The 21131-nt window shown below is 41.6% G+C and overlaps 1 protein-coding gene across 1 annotated transcript in view; it reads left to right on the forward strand.

Annotated features, from left to right (window-relative positions):
* LOC132391937 (sperm flagellar protein 1-like) overlaps window positions 1-8332 on the forward strand; it is a 58851-nt gene extending 50519 nt beyond the window's left edge. The window contains exons 6-8 of the mRNA XM_059965740.1: window positions 1184-1286; window positions 3539-7753; window positions 8193-8332. Coding sequence (XP_059821723.1) covers window positions 1184-1286; window positions 3539-3640 — 205 coding nt within the window. The 3' untranslated portion in view covers window positions 3641-7753; window positions 8193-8332. The remainder of the gene's footprint in view (window positions 1-1183; window positions 1287-3538; window positions 7754-8192) is intronic.
* Window positions 8333-21131: the final 12799 nt, after the last annotated feature.

A 21131-nucleotide genomic window follows, 5' to 3' on the forward strand; every position in this document is an offset into this window, starting at 1 on the left:
GTCCTACCCTAATATGTACAGACACAATGCGGTGTTCCACTTTCACCCTGCGCAAGTCCAACTTGTCTGACCAGTCCGTGGACATCCATAGCCACAAGTAGGTTGACGAGACTCCCAAGTCCCGCACTGCTGTTGGCACCTGGGACTCGGCACCCCTCACAAGAGGGGTTCTCTCTCTTACTTTTCCTTCGAAAGGTTATGTTCAATCACTGCACCTTGCTCGCAGTTCCAATTGTGTGAAATCAGATTCACAGGTTCAGAAGGTGAGGCAGAAGAGACTGACTACTGATTAGTAGGTTAACTATTTATTTACAGGACAAAACAGACACTGAACATTCAGTAAGCCTGTCAAGCTGCGCTTGTTTACAAATACATATCTAAACTGAGCGCTCAAAGTGGCAGGACAAAACAGACACTAAGCATACTGTGCCCGCTGGCAAATACTTATCTAAAGTGTGTGCTGGGCCCTCTTTACTACAACACACCACCACTGTTTACCGTTTCCATGGCTTCCTCGCCCTCCTAGTCCATGGCAACCCAGAGAGCGAAAAGTGGTATGTGGTTTAAACATGACAGCATCAACTAAATGGCAGTTAGTGAGAGGGGCTGCTCCTTACACAGGCCATTACTCCTTGTATGAGCCAATCCTCACCTCCCATGGGGGAGTAACTTTCAATGAGTGGAGTCAGATACTTACTGCAATGATATATAGTGTACAGAGCACTCAGTGGTTGCATTTTTGTCTGTTCATGATCTTCTGCTGCTTTAGCCATTCCACTTCAAGGTTCGACATGTTGTGCATTTAGAGATGCTCTTCTGCACACTACTGTTGTACCGCATGGTTATTTGAGCTACTGGACCACCCTGTTAGCTTGAGCCAGTCTGGCCATTCTCCTTTAATCTCTGTCATTAACAAAGTGTTTTTGCGCACAGAACTGCCTCTCACTGGATGATATTTGTTTTTTGCACCATTCTTCATAAACTCGAGATGTGAGGCAGAATCTATGGAGGGAAATAAATGTCAATGTTTCAGTTGCCAAGCCCTTCGTCAATTAAATCTTGTTTAATTTCTGTAACTTGTTCTTTATTAGTCTTGATTAGCAACACATTCCAATAAAAACGTGACAGAAAAAGTTAGTTTCACTCTCTAGATTACTGTTTGGGATTTCGTTCTTGTTTTCAGTCCAGTGAAGGCACATCCTGGATGTCCACAGCTAAGCCCGGAGGTAAGGATCTTGTTGGAGGAGAAAGAACAGGCTGTGCTGGTGTTTCAGGAAACTATCCAGGTAGGAACACTAGGAGTATTTCATTCATACATATGTTTTCATGCAGCTCGGTTATGTTTACTTTAACACAATCTGATTATATGTTTTTGTATTACCAAAATGGTCTGCTGACTTAAATCTATCACCTCAGTTGCCTTATCTCTGCGAGTGCAGTCTCTTCTTACTGGCTAGCCAGGTGGCTCAGCTCAATGAATGTACCCTTTCTCCAGCTCTTCCCAGTGGCCACTTGGTTCAGTACACATGTTCGTTAATGCAAATATCTAATCAGCCAATCATGTGGCAGCAACTCAATGTATAAAAGCATGCAGACATGGTCAAGAGGTTCAGTTATTGTTCAAAAGGGGAAAAAAAAACAGAATGGTGAAGAAATGTGATCTGAGTGACCTGACTGTGGAATGTTGGTGCCAGGTTGGTTTGGTTTGAGTGTCTCAGAAACTGCTGATCTCCTGAGATCTTCAAGCACAACAGTCTCTTGAATTGGCAGAGAATGGTTCGAAGAACACGAAAACATTCATTGTGCGGCTGTTCTGTAGGCAAAAATGTCTTCTTAATGCGAGAGGTTGGAGAAGAATGGCCACGGTGGTTCAAGTTGACAGGGAGGCGGCAGCGAATCTAATAACCACACGTTCCAACAGTGGTGTATGGAAGAGCATCTCTAAATGCACAACATGTCAGCTGCAGAAAACCATGAGCATATACTCAGTGACCTCTTTATTATGTATAGGAAGTACCTAAAAAAGAGGCATACGGGATTAATAAATGAATTGACTTTATTACTTAGATCCTTCATATGCATGAACAGTAAAAATCTTGATGTCATGTCTCCATCTAAATGTGCAATGTCAATTAAAAGTAACTTGTAATAAATAGTGTGTACCACAGGACAGTCAATATAACATAGAAAAATGGTTGTATCAGCATGAATTAATCTGTCTGATGGCCTGGTGGGCGAAGCTGTCCCAGAGCCTATTGATCCTGGCTTTTATGCTGCGGTACCGTTTCCCAGATAGTGACAACTGGAACAGTTTGTGGTTGGGTTGACTTGGGTCCACAATGATCCTTCAAGCCCTTTTTACATACCTGTCTTTGTAAATGTCCTGAATAGTGGGAAGTTTGCAACTACAGATGCACTGGGCTGTCTGCACCACTCTCTGCAGAGTCCTGCCATTGAGGGAAGTACAGTTCCCATACCAGGCAGTGATGCAGCCTGTCAGGATGCTCTCAACTGTGCCCCTGTGGAAAGTTCTTAGGATTTTGGACCCATACCAAAATTCTTCAACCATCTGAGGTGGAAGAGGCACTATTGTGCTTTCTTTCACCACACAGCCAGTATGTACAGATCATGTGAGATTCTCGGTGATGTTTATGCCAAGGAACTTAAAGCTGTTCATCCTCTCAACCCCGAATCCATTAATGTCAGTAGAGGTGAGCCTGTCTCCATTCCTTCTGGAGTCCACAACCAGCTCCTTTGCTTTTGCGACATTGAGGGAGAGGTTGTTTTCTTGACACCACTGTGTCAGGGCGATGACTTCTTCTCTGTAGGCTGCCTCATTATTATTTGAGATTAGGCCAATCAATGTAGTATTGTCAGCAAATTTAATTAGCAGATTGGAGCTGTAGGTGGCAGCACAATCATAGGTACACAGAGGGTAAAGGAGATGGCTTAGAACACAGCCCTGAGGGGTACCTGTGTTGAGGGGCAGGGGTGAGGGAGCCCACTCTTACCACCTGCCAGCAATCCGACAGGAGGTCCAGGATCCAGCTGCACAAGGCAGGGTCAAGGCCGAGATCTTTGTGCTTCTAGTCGAGCCTGGAGGTAATTATGGTGTTGAATGCAGAACTGTAGTCCAAGAACAACATTCTCACAAAAGCATCCCTCTTCTCCAGATGTTTAAGGATGGTGTATAGAGCTGTGGCTGTTGCATCATCTGTCGATCGGTTGTGTCAGTAGGTGAATTGTAGGAGGTCCAGTGTGGGTGGGAGCAAGCTGCAGATGTAGTCCTTTACCAGCCTCTCAAAGCATTTGCTTATTCCTGAGGTGAGTGCGACAGGACGCCAGTCGTTCAGACATGTTACTTTGGTCTTTTTAGTTTTGGATTAGTACCTTGGATTTGGTATCATTTGGTATCACTCTCGGCACAGATGACATGGAACGGAGTGCCTGTTCCTGTGCTGTCTTGTTGTGTGTGCTTTGGTAACTGTGGTGTTATGGTAGACCTGAGGCATGATGTCTCCTGAATATTATGTTTCAGATCCTTCAGGTGAAAATCCGCCGTCTTGAGCATCTTCTCCACTTGAAAGATGTCCAAATTGATGATCTTACTTGGCGCCTGCAGCAAGCTGAACAGAGATGAAAGGCCTTCACCCTCTCTTCCACTCCAAGCATGTCATGACCATCTAGTCAAAGTGTTTTTTTTTACAGATATGTTTTTAAACAATTAATAATGAAAATTAAAATGGGTCTCTGATACTTAGCAACTTGTCAGAAATATATGGCAGTCACTCAGATATAAAACAGGAAGTACTGGAGGTATTCAGCATACAAGAGATGCTGGAAATTTTGAGCAACACATGCAAAATATGGAGGAGCCCAGCAGGACAGGCAGCATTTGTGGAAGGGAATCCCCTTCATTCGGTCCTGATGAAAGGTTTTGAGCTGAAACGTCAACTGTTTATTCCCGTCCACAGATGCTGTCTGTCTTTCTGTGTTCCACCACCACCTTGTGAGTGGAGATACTTAACAGTACAAGCAGCATCTATGGAGGAGAATAAATTATCGATGTTTTGGGCCAAGACCCTTCATCAGGACTGTTTATTCCTTTTCATAGATGCTGTCTGACTTGCAGTTCAGGCAGCATCCACGGAGAGAGAAAATATAAGGATAGAATTAAAGGCTGGTAGCTTTTCATTAGAACTGGCTTTTACATGCCAGGTAGGAAGGTGAGGTGACTCTTCTCAGGTTTGTGTTGGGTCAGGTCTTACTGGAACCGTGCAGGAGGCTGAACGAAAGCGAAGCAGGGGAAGCACAAGAGGCCACAGATACTGGAATTTAGAGAACAAAGCAATGTGGTGGGAACCCAGATCTGATCCAAAACATTCACATTGCTTTCCTCCCACAAATGGTCCATGACCCACTGAGTTCCTCCAGCAGATTATTTGTTGTGAGGAGAGAGAAGAAGAGTTTCAGCCTTCGGTCGGTAGTTCACCAGCATTTCTCATGGTAATTACAGATGGCCAATAAATGCTTGCTTTGTCATCAATGTTGTGCTGACCTTGTAAACAACTCCACAATCAATCTAACCCTCCTACAAAGCTCATAAGCCTCCATTTGTCTTTCATTCATGTGCCTATCTGAGTCATTTGATCTCCCTAATGAATCAGCTTCTATCACCACCCCAAGCAGTCTATTCCACCCACTCACGTAAGTGTAATAAAACTTCCCTCTAACATCTCCCTTATACTTCCCTCCACTTACCTTAAAAGAATTGTTTGTTATGTGCCATATTGTATGACATAGACAATCATTGTCTTTCCACGACCATGATTGTTTTCGGCAAATTTTTCTACAGAACTGGTTTGCCATTGCCTTCTTCGGGGCAGTGCCTATACAAGACTGGTGACCCCAGCCGTTATCAATACTCTACAGAGATTGTCCCCCTCGCATCAGTGATTGCATTACCAGGATTTATGATATACACCAGCTGCCTATATGACCATCCACCATCTACTCCTATGGCTTCACATGACTCTGATCGGGGATCAATGCAGGTCCTACAACTTGCCCAAAGATGACCTGCAGGCTAACAGAAGGAAGGAGTACTTTACATCTCCTTTGGTAGAGATGTACTTCCACCCCGTCACCCCACTTAAAAATTGACGTCCTCTGGAATTAGCCAATACTGCCCTAGGTAAAAGGGGCCTGCTGTCCATTCTATCTATGTCTTGTATTATTTTCTATGCTTCTATCAAGTCACCTTTGCTCCAAAGCGAAAGGTTCTAGTTTGCTCAATCTTCCCTTATATGACACGTTCTCTAGTCCAGGAAGCATTCTGGTAAATCTGTTCTGCGTCCTCTCTAAAGCTTCCACATCTTTCCTATAATGCGGCAGGTATAACTGCAAGAAAACAGCTTTACCCCTGTCTCCAGGCTGTTCCTCAGCACTCTTCTTAACATTGAACCTTCCTTGTATCTTTGTTCACTTATTGACTTCCAGCAAGTGTACGTTTATCACTTACTTGACTAGATATTCTGGAGCTTGAGCTCTGCACCAGTTGTTGCAAAAGCTGAGACTGACTCTTTCTCTGCAATCTTATCCACTCAGAGTTTATAGGGATCCATGCTCATTACTGAACGATAGAAAAATGTCAGTATAAGCTAGGGTTTACCAATATATTTTTCCATGACAATGCACACTCAGTTCTCTAGCCTTCTGTCAAATATAGCTGTTCCTGTCTTGAGTATTTCTACACTATTTTGCCAATCAACGTCAATATCTTGATCACTCTCAATTTCTTAGCTTCAGTGTCATTCCATTGTGCTGCCAGTGTCACCATCTCATCTCCACATCCCAGAGCTGAGTTAGGAAGGTGATACATCAAGCAGAGAAGGCATCATTGGCTTCTCTTTTAGTCCATGTACATATACACAGTGGGCCAAAGGGTTTGCTGTGCATTGAAAGCTTCCCAAAAGTGTAGGCATTCAATGTTATTTCTTAGGGAGATTTCCTGCCAAAAGCACCAGGTTGAAGGGCCCAGAGGGTCTCATTGGCAACCTTGCACAAAGAACATGCTGATTGTGAGCCATGCTCTTCACCTGCCTGTCAGGGAAACCCTGTACCACTGCTCCCTTTTTCTCTCACAAACTCCTCTTTGGGAGCTCTGTGTATCTCCTGTGCTGTCATTGTTAATTCATTCTTGAAGCAACATCACTATCCAGTAACTAGAAGAGGGTTTCTTGAATTGAATGTACATGTCTCAGTAAAAACACATTCCCTGAATTGCAACAATCAAGTACTTGCAATAGATAACTATACAACTGTGCCTCTTCAAAGTCAAAATAAATTTATTATCAAAGTACGTACATATCTCCATGAGATTAATTTTCTTGCAGGCAATTACTGGGAAATAAAGAAATACAACAGACAAATTGTGTAAAAAATAAATAATACTAAGAACATAAGTTGTAGGGTCCTTGAAAGTGACACTATGAGTTGTGGAATCAGTCCAGTATCAAGGGGAGTAAATTTCAGGTTATCCACACCAATTCAGGAGCATGACGGTTGTAGGGTAATAGCTGTTCCCGAACCTGGTGATGTGGGAGTTAAGACTCCTGTATCTCCTGCCCAATGCCAGTGGAGAGAAGAAAGCAAGAATTGGATATTGAGGGTCCTTGATGATAAGTGCTGCTTTCCTGTGGCAGCACTCCTTGTAAGTGAGATTTCTTCCAGTGCACCTTTATATTTATCTGTTGCAAGAACTTGAAGGTGAGCTAGTCTTTACAGAGACATGTGCTCAATTTAAGAAACACTCTTCTGACACTGGAGAGTGATGCTGCTTTAAGAATGAATCATCCAAAAATGCAGCATTAAGATGTGACAACACTATTTTGAATTTCTTGTTTTAGAAGATCCTTATCTCCCTGGGATTTTACAATATTGGCATGACTTAACATGATATTTTAGTGATGATATAAAATAGAGACATTTGAATAGAAAATGATCCATGGTTTAATGACGTTGATTTGAATTGTAATTATTAGGAATAATTTTATCAGTATCCAAAAACTTACATTTGCAAACATAGTACTTACAGTTTTATGTACACAGTTAGATTAATGTTATTTCATGTATTTGATTTAGAACTGGTTATTATTTCTCATGACTGACTTAGAAGTATTTACCAATGTTTTTAAAAAGAAATGATATGGTTATAAAATGGCTATACCCATACCGTATACTAAATACTTGTAATAAATATGCTTCGAAGTTCAAAAGTAATTTCTTCAATCACTATTTATTTCCTTAAAATTAATTTATTTCATTTTTTTTATTCAACTAGCAATTTTTATTTATGTTATTTGGATACAGCACAAACAGGCCCTTCTGACCCAATGAGATGCACCGCTCGGCAACCCACCTAATTGACCCTACCCTAATCACAGGACAATTTACAATGACTAATTAACCTACTCACTGGTACATCTTTGGCCGGTGGGAGGAAACCGGAGCACCTGGAGGAAACCCATGCGATCACAGAGAGAACATATAAATTCCTACAGATGAAAGCTGAATTGAACTCCAAACTTCAACGTCCTGAGCTGCAATAGCATCGCACTAAAAACTACACTACTGTAGTGTGCAACACACACAAAATGCTGGTGGAACACACCAGGCCAGTCAGCATCGATAGGGAGAAGCGCTGTCGACGTTTCGGGCCGAGACCCTTCGTCAGGACTAACCAAAAGGAAAGGTAGTAAGAGATTTGAAAGTAGTGGGGGGAGGGGGAAATGCAAAATGATAGGAGAAGACAGGAGGGGGTGGGATGAAGCTAAGAGCTGGAAAGGTAATTGGCGAAAGTGATACAGTAGCGTCCAATGTTTCTGCTCTACAGAGTGACACTGTGAAATAAACTATTATATTTTCCATTAGTTATCCAGTATGCCTTTTGTGAGATTGATAAAATAAATAGTTTGACTTTGAACATGAAAATTTATCAAGAACTACTTCAAACTCAGTTTACATGAATGCTTACAAACAGAAGATAAAAGTGCTCAGTTCTGGTTGACTCACTACAGGAAGGATATGGAAACCATAGAAAGGGTGCAGAGGAGATTTACAAGGATGTTGCCTGGATTGGGGAGCATGCCTTATGAAAACTTTAATTTTTGATTTTTGATTTTTTGAAAAAGATTGAGTGAACTCGGCCTTTTCTCCTTGGAGCGATGGAGGATAAGAAGTGACCTGATAGAGGTGTACAAGATGATGAAAGGCAGTGATCGTATGATAGTCAGAGGCTTTTTCCTAAGGCTGAAGTGATTGCCACAAGAGGACACAAGTTTAAGGTGCTGGGCAGTAGGTACAGAGGAGATGTCGGGTAAGTTTTTTACGCAGAGAGTGGTGAGTGCGTGGAATGGGCTGACGGCAACGGTGGTGGAGGCGGATACGATAGGGTCTTTTAAGAGACTTCTGGATAGGTACATGGAGCTTAGAAAAATAGAGGGCTATGGGTAAGCCTAGTAATTTCTAAGGTAGGGACATGTTCAGCACAACTTTGTGGGCCGAAGGGCCTGTATTGTGTTGTAGGTTTTCTATGTTTCTATGTAATTTTCAGTTCTTTGCAGTTATCTGATGGTCATGAACTGTTGAACTCACGTCTGGATCTTTTCCAGAAGACTCTCTTTACATAAATCTCCTCTGCCTTCTCATGGGACTTTCTGGTTTGTTCCCTTTGTCTTGCTTATCTTCGTTGGTTTCTCAATATCACAGAAACACCATTCACAAAAGAAGCATAAAGTAAGCACACTAATGCAAAGAAAGATAAGCAAAATCCATTGAAGTGCCAAATGGTCAAACTGGTTATAAAGCATTGCTGTGCTGAAAGGGTGATTGAAGTTGTGCCAGTTAGTTCAAGAATCAAATAGAAGAAGGGAAGTAGTTGTTCCTAAACCTGTACCTCCTCTCCAATAGTAACTACCCTTCAACCATCAGGCTTCTAAACCAAAGTGGATAACATCACTCAACCCAACACTAAACTAATTCCACAAAGTATAGTCACGCTTTCAAGGAGTCTACAACTCATAATCTCAATATTATTTGTTTGTTTGTTATTTATTTATTTATCTATCTATCTATCTATCTATCTATCTATCTATCTATCTATCTATCTATTTATTTATTTATTATTATTTTGGTTTTTCTTTTTATTTGAATAATTGGTTATCTTTTACACATAGGCTGTTTGTCAGTCCTTGTGTGTAATTTTTCTTAGATTATATAGTGTACCTACAGTGAATACCCATGAGAAAATGAATCTCAGGGTAGTATATGGTTACATATGCACTCAGTGGCCACTTTATTAGATATCCCTGTACACCTGCTTGTTAATACAAATACTTTAATCAGCCAATCATATGGCAGCAACTCAATGCATCAGAGGTTCAATTACTGTTCAGACCAACATCAGATTGAGGAAGAAACGTGATCTAAATGACTTTGGCTGTGGAATGATTGTTGGTATCTCAGAAACTGCTGATTTCTTGGGATTTTCACACACAGCAAGCTCTAGAGTTTACAGAAAATGGTGCTAAAACGAAAAAAAAACATACATTGAGTGGCAGTTCTGTGGGCAAAAATGCCTTATTAATGAGAGAGGTCAGAGGAGAATGACCAGACTGGATCAAGCTGATAGGAAAGTGACTGTAACTCAACTAACCACATTTTACAACAGTGGTGTGCAGAAGAGCATCTCTGAATACACAATCCATTTAACGTTGAAGTAAAACACACAAAATGCTGGAGGAACTCAACAGCCCAGGCAGCATCTATGGAAAAGAGTAAACAGTCAACGTTTTGGGCCAAGACCCTTCATCAGGACAAGAAAAAAAAGATGAGAAGTCAGGAGAAGTGAACCTTGAAATGGATGGGCTACTGCAGCAGAAGACCATGAGCATGCACTCAGTGGTCATTTTATTATCTTTCAACAATGGAGTTGGCAGAAGATGACATGTCAAAGGGCAGTGAAAGCGGAAGAAGACTGCAGCAGTGAAGATTCCCCAGTTGTTTTGCATTCTGGACACTGACTACGATCTGTCAAGGACCATGTGGTGACATCAGCCTTCCCACATTACACAATGTAATGCACAGGCATCCTCCAGCTAGAGAATCCACCGTAAAATCCTGGAGTTATATGGAAACCTGATCAGCTCTGCAGCCACCCAAGGACCCACAATAGACAACCCCTTAGGATAACATCATACTTGACTCGAGTGTAGTACTACTACTAGAAGGATGTGAGCTCTGGAAATGATTGTACTGAGGCCTCAGACATACAATCACTTCACAACTCCATAATCGTGATGGTGCTGGAATGTAAAAAGCTGCAGAGAGTATTGGACTTAGCCCAATACACCACAGGCAAAACCCTCCGCACCAAATGAAAAGTCTTCATGAGGTGCTGCCTGCAGAAGACAGTATCTAGAGTGCAAACAACCAGGCATGCAAGTCTCCTTTCCAATAGGCAAGAGTTACAAAAACGTGAAGTCCTGTGCCAACAGATTCAGGAAAAGCTATTTCCCTTCAACCAACCTGCACCACTCAGTAGAGCAATATTATGACAGCTTTAACTACTTTGTACGACAATGGACCTTTATCTTTTGTCCCTGACATTGGTACAAAGAAGGGCTAAACATTTCAATAAAAACTATGGTTAGAATCCAAATGTGACACAAAAGACTGTAGATGCTGGGACATGAAACTAACAAAATGCTAGAGGAACTCAGCAGGACATGCAGCATCTACAGCACAAAATGGACTGTCAACATTTTGGGTCACGACCCTTCATCTAAATCATGTGGGAACTTAAATCAGAGGTTTGAAAAGGAAAGGAAAAGTAAAACAGGAAAATGTTAATAATCCGCAAGTTTGAGGCAAATTAATATATCGTTTCCAGGAGATCAGTGGGTAACTCCAAATGTCAACTTGTGCACTACAGTGAAAATGATGGATAATGAAGGAAAGAAGAGATGAAATATTTCCTTGAAAACGGTGTCACAGGTGAATGGGGTCATGAAGAGTGCTTTTGACACATTTGCCTTAGTAAATCAAAGTACTGAGTACAGGAGTTGGGATGTTATGTTAGAGTTGAATAAGCCATTGGTGATCATAATGTGGAGTATTGTGTGGTTTAAATGGCTCCAAATAGTTCAAATGGTTCCGTTTATTATCAGAGAATGTGTCCAGTGTACAACCTGAAATACCTAGTCTTTGCAGACATCCGTAAAAAATAGTAGAGCCCCAGGAGAATAAATGACAGGACTGACTTTAGAACCCCAAAGCCCACTCTTCCCTCTCCCCTGTGCAAGCAACATTAAAACATCACCACATGAACCTCCTCCCTTCCCCCCTACCCATTACAGCAGAGGTCATCAGCAACCACCACCCACCAAGCAGTAGCAAAGCACCCAAAGACAGACCTTGATCTGCAGTCAAGAAAAACTATTGTTTATCCGACAGTTGAACCATCACAGTCTCTCTGTCTCTCTCTCTCTCTCTCAAGAAAGTTCTTCTCTTGCAAAGCCTCAGTCGGCAACAACGGCATGGAATCAGTCGTCCACAGGGCTGCACTCCCGAGGCACCATCTTCCATGCCGTACCTGGAGAATATCAGAAAACAGCCGGTTGGTCTGCACCAGGAGCAGAAATTCATCCCCCACGAAAAAGCACTGTTTTGAGTGCCATTGAAGATCAGAAACCTTGATAGAACCCCATCCACCTTCTAAAGGAAAAAAAACATTAAAGAGAGGAATTTAAGCTGTTTCTGTGCATGAGCTCAAAGAAGCAGCCATTTGGCACCAAATTAGCTTAATCTCAGTTGTGTGGTTGATTAGTTTAGGACTTTATTCCCTAGAGCATAGGAGAATGAGGGGAGATTTGATAGAGATACAGTATATAAATTATGAAGGGTATAGATAGGGTAAATGCAAGTAGGCTTTTCCTGCTGAGGATGGGTGGGACTAAATTAAGAGTTAATGAGTTGAGAGAAAAGTGAAATATTTAAGGAGAACAAGTGAGAGCTTCTTCACTCAGAGGGTGGTGAGAGTGTGGATCAAGCTGCCAGCGGAAGTGGTGAATGCAGGTTTGATTTCAACATTTAAGAGAAATTTAGGTAGGTACATGGATGTGAGAGGTGGGGAGGGCAATGGGACTAGACAGAATAATGGTCTTGCATTAACTAGATGCACCAAAGGATCTGTTTCTGTGTTGTAGTGTTCTATGACTCTGAAGTAAGTCATGAATGTATTGCATACTGAAATAAATGTGAGAGGTGGTGGGGCATGGCATTCAGATAATTTCTCCTATTTCTTAAGTTCAAACACTCTTGATGACAAGTTAAACATGGATGAAATCCCAACTGCCTCAACTTGAATAAACACCAGAAAAAAGATGAAGCTTCTGTGATGTGCAACCTTCACTAGCATTCAAATATTGCTTACTTACATCTTTCATCAGTACATTACGAATATAAAAGATTTTCTTTTTTATAAAGGTCACAGGAGTGCCTGTTGATCTTTCTCTCTGCAGTTGTGCCAAAGAGAAAGACATACAGATTATCCAGCATTAATCGCTATGCCACTCCCAGCATCATTGTGGGATCTGTCAACAATCTTTAATGCTGTAAGATGTGACAATTATAAAAGAATTGTCTAACTAGTTGTGATAAAGTAGGGAGAAGAGAAAACTGACCAACCTACCTGAAGAAATGTTCATCATGTTGTGACTGACTAAAACCGAGCCAGATAGAAACTCTAACTGGGAAATATAAATGTCTTTATTCACACAGTGAACCTTCAGGAGGAAGTTGAGAAAATCTTGCTCTCCTGATATGTTGTTTTATACATCAGACATAAAGATAACATGAAATGACAATTATAGCTTTAACCACCTTCTTAACTTTTAATAAGTTGAATATAGTCAGGTAACTTTGCAGAATTACAGTACATACACACAGTGGCCATTTTATTAGGTATACAGTGGCATGCAAAAGTTGGGGCATCCCGGTCAAAATTTCTATTACTGTGAATAGTTAAGTGAGTAGAAGATAAACTGATCTCCAAAAGTTATAAAGTTAAAGATGAAACTGTCTTTTCAACATTTTAAGCAAAAATAGTGTATTTATGTTTTGTACAATTTTAGAGTGAGAAAAAAGGAAATGAGCGCCATGCCGAAGTTAGGGCACCCAAAGAGATTTGAGCTCTCAGATAACTTTTACCATTTTAATTATCAAACCTTAATTAGCTTGTTAGGGCTATGGCTTGATCAGAGTCATTGTTAGTAAAGGCCAAGTGATGCAAATTTCAAAGCTCACCTGACTCCTCAAACCTTGTTCCAACAATCAGCAGCCATGAGCTCCTCTAAGCAGCTGCCTAGCACTCAGAAAATTTAAATAGATGATGCCTACAAAGCAGGAAAAGGCTAGAAGAAGATAGCAAAGGGTTTTCCGGGTAGCCGTTTCTTCAGTTCATAATGTAATTAAGAAATGGCAGTTAACAGGAACAGTGGAGGTCAGGTTGAGGTCTGGAAGTCCAAGAAAACTTTCTGAGAGAACTGCTCATAGGAAAAGGCAAATCAAAACCCCTGTTTGACTGCAAAAGACCGTCAGAAAGATTTAGCAGACTCTGGAGTGGCGGTGCACTGTTCTACTGTGCAGCGACACCTGTACAAATATGACCTCCATGGAAGAGTCATCAGAAGAAAACCTTTCCTGCGTCCTCACCACAAAATTCAGCGTCAGAAGTTTGCAAAGGAACATCTAAACAAGCCTGATGCATTTTGGAAACAAGTCCTGTTGACTGCTGAAGTTAAAATAGAACTTTTTGGTTGCAATGAGCAAAGGTATGTTTGGAGGGAAAAGGGTGCAGAATTTCATGAAAAAAACACCGCTCCAACTGTTAAGCACAGGGGTGGGTCAATCATGCTTTGGGCTTGTGTTGCAGCCAGTGGCACAGTGAGCATTTCACTGGTAGAGGGATGAATTAATTCAATTAAATACCAGCAAATTCTGGAAGCAAACATCACACTGTCTGTAAAAAAGCTGAAGGTGAAAAGAGGATGGCTTCTACAACAGTATAATGATCATAAACACACCTCAAAATCCACAATGGACTACCTCAAGAGGCGCATGCTGAAGGTTTTGCCATGGCCCTCACAGTCCCCCGACCTAAACATCATCAAAAATCTGTGGATAGATCTCAAAAGAGCAGTGCATGCAAGATGGACCAAGAATCTCACAGAACTAGATGCCTTTTGCAATGGGCAAAAATTCCCCAAACAAGAATTGAAATACTCTTACCTGTCTACAGAATGTATTTACAAGCTGTGACACTTGCCAAAGGGGGTGTTACTAAGTACTGACCATGCAGGGTTCCCCAACTTTTGTTTCAGGCCCTTTTCCTTTTTTGTTATTTTGAAACTGTAGAAGATGGAAATAAAAAAAGTAATTTTAATTAAAATATTAAAGAAATGTGTCATCTTTAACTTTATGCCTTTTTGAAATCAGGTCACATTTTACTTGCTTAGCTGTTCACAGTAACAGAAATTTTGACTGAGATGCCCAAACTTTTGTATGCCACTGTACCTGTACACCTGCTTGTTAATTCAAATATCTAATCAACCAATCATATAGCAGCAACTCAATGCATGAAAGCATGCTGAGGTGGCCTAGAGGTTCAATTGTTGTTCAGACCAAATATCAGAATGTGAAAGAAATGTAATCTATGTGACTTTGTGGAATGATTGTCGGTACCAGACAGGGTGATTTGAGTATCTCAAAAACTGCTAATTTCCTGGGATTTTCATGTACAAAAGTCTATAGAGTTTACAGGGAATGGTGCAGAAAAACAAAAACAAAACAGTTCTGTGGGCAAAAATGCTTTCTTAATGAGAGAGGTCAAAGGAGAATGGCTAGCCTATTTCAAGCTGGCAGGAAAGCAACAGTAGCTCAAATAGCCACACATTGCAACACTGGTCTTCAGAAGAGTATCTATGAATGTACAGCACATTGACCCCTGAAGTGGATGGGTTACAGCAGCAGAAGATCATGAATCAGTGAGTGGCCAATTTATTTGGTACAGGAGGTACCTAAAAAAAAGTGACCACAGTGTATCTATAATGATGGCAGATCTCAACTAGCAGACCTGCTGTGTATATTCAATACTGACTTCTTTGAAGATACAAATCCCTCACCAGTCCTAATAAAGGTTCTTGGCCGGAAATGTTGACCATTTGTCATTTCCATAGATGCTGCCTGCCCTTCTGAGTTCGTCCAGCATTTTGTGTATTGTTCTTAACTCCACCTCTCCTGATAATCCTCTCATTTGCACCAGATCACCGCCACTAGATATTTTTGCATCTCACGCTATTCAGCATAATTGGCTGATTAGATGCAGTACTGTACAAAAGTTGTAGGCACATATATATAGCTATAGTGCACAGTACAGTAATGATTTTATGAATTGTGCGGTATTGCTGCCACAAAAAAAAACAAATTTCATGACATATGTGAGTGATTGTGATTCTGATCTGGGTCTCCATTGTGGACTGAGAGTGGGAAGGAGGCAGGGAGAGGGGAATCATGTTTTGGAAAAGGGGAAGGGACAGTCGAGGGAACAGGAAGCACCAGAGACACATTCTGTAATGCTCAACAAACCAATTGTTTGGCATCAAATTTCCTCCCATGGTGTCTCAGTGCTGGGTGTACCTGCACCCACGCCACAACCAGCCCTTGGGATACCTTCTCTGCTATCTGTCCCACACTCCTCCCATGTGCCATTCTCAACATCTTCTGCTCCCATCAGATATACAAACTCACTATCCGCTCCATGTTGACAAATACAGCACTGTGCAAAAGTCTTAGACACCCTAGTCATACAGTATATATGTGTCTAAGGCTTTGCTTAGAACCTAATTTGCATTAGCAGGCAGGTGTATGGGTGTACCCAATGAAATAATCACTGAGTGTATCATTACCATGTCCACCATTTACTTGGTGAGCTTCTGCAAGCAAGGAACTTCATTACACCCTGGAGTATGAGACAATGACTATCCTAAAGTAATTGTGGGGCATTTGTGTTTCTCCATTCTGGGATTAAATTGCATCTGCATGCCTGGAACACTAACAGTTTGCTTGACTGAAGTCCTGATTAATTATCTGGATATTTGATATCAAATGTCACTAGATAACTGGGGAGATTACCCAAGCAACAGAAAATTAGGGAGAAGTTTAAATTCCTAGTGTCGATAATTAAAACAATATTTGATCATTAAAAGCAGCACAGTAGTCTAGTGGCTAGCACAACGCTTTACAGAACCAGCGAACTGGATTCACTTCCAGCCGCTGCCTGGAGGGAGTTTGTACGTCCTCCCCACGACTGCGTGGGTTTCACCCGAGTGCTCCAGTTCCCTCCCACAGTCCAAAGATGTGCAGGTCGCTGGGTTAACTGGTCATTGTAAATTGTCCTGTTAGGTTAGCATTAAATGGGTGGGTTGATGGGAGGGCCTATTCCATGCTGTATCTCAATAAAACAAAATGAAATAGTGTAATGTTGCCACCACATGTACTTCTACCACCTCTCTGGTATGCTGTATATAAAAGCTTGCCTCATATGTCTCCTTTAAACCTTCCCCTTCTCATCTTAAATTTCTATTTTTACTTTACTTAGAGAAACAGTGTGGAACAGGCCCTATGAGCTGCACTGTCTAGCAGCCCACATATTTAACCCAAGCCTAACCGGTACGTCTTTAGGGTGTGGGAGGAAACCCAGACAGTCATGAGGAGAACATACAAACTTCTGAAATGAAACTCCAAGCTCTGACTCCCCATGCCGTAACAGCATCACACTAACCACTAACGCTACTGTGACGCCAGAGGGTGGAACTCATTGCCACAGACACTGTGGAGGCCAAGTCCTTGGTTATATTTAAGGCGAAGGTTGATGGGTTCTTGATCAATCAGAGCATCAAAAGTTACGAGGAGATGGCAGGAGAATGGGATTGAGGCTGATAACAAATCTGCCATGTTGGAATGGCAGAGCAAAGACAATGGGCTGAATGTGCCTAATTCTCCTCCTAGGTCTTATGGGAAAAAGAATCTGACAATTCAATCTATCCATGCATCTCATAACTTTATATACTTCATCAAGTTACCCTCCAGCCTCTAACACAACAGAGGAAACAATTCCAGTTTGTCAAACCTCTCCTTGAGAATACTTTCTGATCGAAGCAGCATATTGTTGAACCTCCACTGCACCACCTCCAAAAGCCTTCACAACCCTTCGATAATGGGGTGACGAGAAATACACACACGTGTGCACCAGCTAAAGGTTTATACAGCGGCAGTATAGTTTGAATTCTCTTTTTTTACTGATCAATAAAAGTAACTAAGGCATACACCTTTTTTGCCACCTCCTTCTACTTCTGCTGGTGTTCAGGAAGATATGGATTTACACCCCAGATCCCTTTGTACATCAGTGCTACTAAGAGTCCCATTACATTCGACCCCCAAAGTTCAACAACTCACCCTTATCTGGATTAGGTTCCATCTACCATTTCCCTACATCAGCTCTAAGAGTTAAGAAGAGAGAATAACCGGCACAAGAAGAGGGGCAGGGCTGAGGGAAGGACCACAAGTAATTGGTAGACTGAGGAGGGGTGAAGGATGATGGTCAGATCAATGGACCTGGGTTCTGGGCAACACAGAAGATTGTAACATTGAAACAGCGAGCTGTTGGTCTCCCCTTTCGTTGTCACAGGAGTGATATTTCTTTCTCTCTCACTGTCTGAGATGTCGAGGTGTTGGAAACGACAGTAGTTTTTGATGGACTGTATCATTCATTCTTTGGAGTTTTCTGTTTCATGGATGTCTGTGAAGAGTAAGAAGCTGAGGTTGTATATTGTATATATTCTCTGGTATTAAATTGAACCATTGAACCAAAGCTGTCTTCCTGGAGTCTGCACGAGAGAATCTGCAGATGCTGGAAATAAATAAAAACACAAAATGCTGGCAGAACTCAGCAGGCCAGACAGCATCTATGGGAGGAGGTAGTGATGACTTGTAAAGGGTGAGGACTAATTCCGTGAGGCGGAGGAGAGTGGTGGTAGAAGGTGACTTGTTAAGGGTGAGGACTAATTCGGGAGTCTGCACATACTTTCTATGATTGCTCAGGTGTTCCAGTTTCCTCCCACATCCAAAGAAATGTAGGTTGGCAGTATGTTATCCCTGGAGCATGGGTGAGTGCTAGAATCTGGGGAGGAATTAATGAGAAATTGGAGAGAATATGTAAGTGCCAATGTAGGATTAGTGTAAATGTGTGATGATTGACACTGACCCACCTGATTATAACCTTGCACAACACACACAAAATGTTGCAGAAACTCAGTAAGTCAGCCAGCATTTGCAGAGGCGAATAATAAGCAGACAATGTTTCAAGCCGAGCACCTTCCAAAGTGTTAACTGTTTATTCCTCTATCTGTTTCTTCTCCAGTCCTGATGGAGGGTCTCACCCCAAAGCCTCTGTTGTGCTTTGTAACTTCAAAACATTAATCTACTTCAAAGGAAGGCACAGGAGTCCAGGAATGAGGGTCCATCTTTGTGTTTAGGAGAGGTGTCTGCATATCATGTGGTAGCATCATGATGTAGGCAATTCATGTATTTATACATATAATCCGTAATGAATTATTTAGAGAACAAGAACACTAACTCAAACAATATATTTACAATATTTCTCAAATACTACTGAAATATTAAACACAGCAATCTCAACTGTTTATCCCTCTCCATAGATGCTACCTGTCTTGCTAAGTTCCTACAGCATTTTGTGTGTGTTGCTCCATATCTCAGCATCTGCAGAATATCTTGTGCTTGTTATAGGTTTGCACCTTATTGTCTACCTGCACTGTAACTTCTCCGTAAGGTTACCCTTTTATTGTGTATGCGGTTATTGTTGACACTGTACTACAGGGGTGTCAAACTCAAATACACAGTGGGCCAAAATTAAAAAATCGGTACAAGTTGAGGGCCGGACTGGTTCAGCGTTTATTGCAAAACTTATTGAAATGAATTTATTACACATATTAACCTGGAACTAACAAAGCTTAGATTATTGCCTACAAAAACAACATTGAACATTAAATAAATAAAAAATCAGTTGCATTTATTTCTTATGACTTTATCTGCAGCTTTTCTGGAGTAATTTCTAATGAAAACATTTTTCCACAGGCCAACACTCTGTGATTCACACTAGTCTAAGCCAGATACTTGGCATCTCATCTTGGATGCAAGTTCATCAATGTTTGGAGTCAGGCTCTGAGCTGAGGAAATCCTCAGAATTGAGTGAAGGTGTTCATCAGAAAGACGACTCCTGTGTGATGTTTTGTTTATCTTCATCAAAGAGAACAGTTGTTCACACAGATATGTGCTGCCAAACATAGACAGCATTTGAGCAGCTTGGGTACGCAGCTGGGGCATTGTGTCAGGAATGAAACGTAGAAACTGTGCAGCGCCCACCGAGTCATACTTTGCCTTGAGTGTGTCACTACATTGGAGTTCAATCAGCTCCATTTGTATGTCGGTTGGTGCGCTTTCCACGTCAGCTGCAAATGGATTACTGAGCAGTTCAAACCTGCTTTTTTGGGCTTCAAAGTCAGCAAATCGCTGTGTGAAGTCGGCACCAAGTATGCTAAGTTTTTCAGCAAACTTTGCACGTGGGAACACTGCGGTAGAAACCTGCTCTTTCATAGTTTGGCAACACGGAAAATGGCTCAAGTTTTCTTGCTGCATCTGCGTCTCCCACAGGCGCAGCTTGGTTTTAAAAACCCTCACTGCAGCATACATGTCTGTGATCACACGACCCCACCCCTGAAGCTGTAGGTTGAGCGCATTGAGATGGCTCGTGATGTCACACAGAAACGCCATTTCACAAAGCAACTTTTTATCCTGGAGCTCTGTTGTGTCTTTCCCTTTGCTTTCCATGAACTGACAGATCTCCTCACGCAACTCAAAACATCTTTTCAGCACTTTTCCTTGGCTTAACCATTGCACCTCTGTGTGATAGGGCAAATCATTATATTCTGAACCCAACTCCTCCAGAAATGACTTGAACTCGCGGTGATTTAAACGTATAGCTCTGATGAAGTTAACTGCTCGTGTTATGGTGCTCATTATATGTTCCATTTTCAAGGCTTTGCCACACAACGATTCCTGGTGTATGATGCAGTGATAAGCTGTCAGCTCACCTGCGCCGTTTTCCTCCCGCATCTTCTCCCGGATCCTGCCCACCAATCCACTCTTTTGACCGCACATCGCGGGCTTCTGTTTCTTGTCCAGATGCTTGTATTTGTCGTGGTGATTCGTTTCATAGTGTCGTCTTACATTATATTCTTTAATTACAGCCACACCATCTCCGCACACAAGACAAACAGGTTTGCCCTTTATATCTGCGAACATATACTCTGCCTCCCACCTGCCTTGAAAACCCCTGTTTTCAAAGTCCACCTTTCGTTCAGCATTTTTGGGGTGAGGGATAGCTGAAAGTTGACCACATGTGACTAGCGCCATAAGGATGCTGATGAGAGAGTAAGGCAAGCGCGAGCAATGCACTGGCAGTGCATTGTGGGATTTGTAGTATTAGTGGTGCATGTAATATACCGACGGGCCAGCTCTAATAGAGAAAAAAATTATTCATTAATGATATTCAGGAAATAAACCAGGGAAACCGACTAAACACTAAAAACCGTGAAAACCTGGTACCTGAATAAACTCAGCATTAGCCATATCATACGCCATAGGCACTTCGATTACTGGGGCCAGCTTTAATAGTAATTAGATATTATCTCGCGGGCCAAAGATAATTCCACCGCGGGCCTTGAGTTTGACATATATGCTGTACTACATCAGTGCATTATGTAATTAAATGTTTGTATGAATAGTATTCAAGATAAATTTTCACTGTACCTCAGAACATGTGACAATAATAAACCAGTATACCAATTTACCAGTCTTACTCATTATGCTGAAAAACCTATTTGCACCTTATTTCTATCTACCACTGACAGGAGACATGCTGTAAAACTGGCCAG

Source organism: Hypanus sabinus, chromosome 3 (genome assembly GCF_030144855.1).
Source record: "Hypanus sabinus isolate sHypSab1 chromosome 3, sHypSab1.hap1, whole genome shotgun sequence".
NCBI lineage: Eukaryota > Metazoa > Chordata > Chondrichthyes > Myliobatiformes > Dasyatidae > Hypanus > Hypanus sabinus.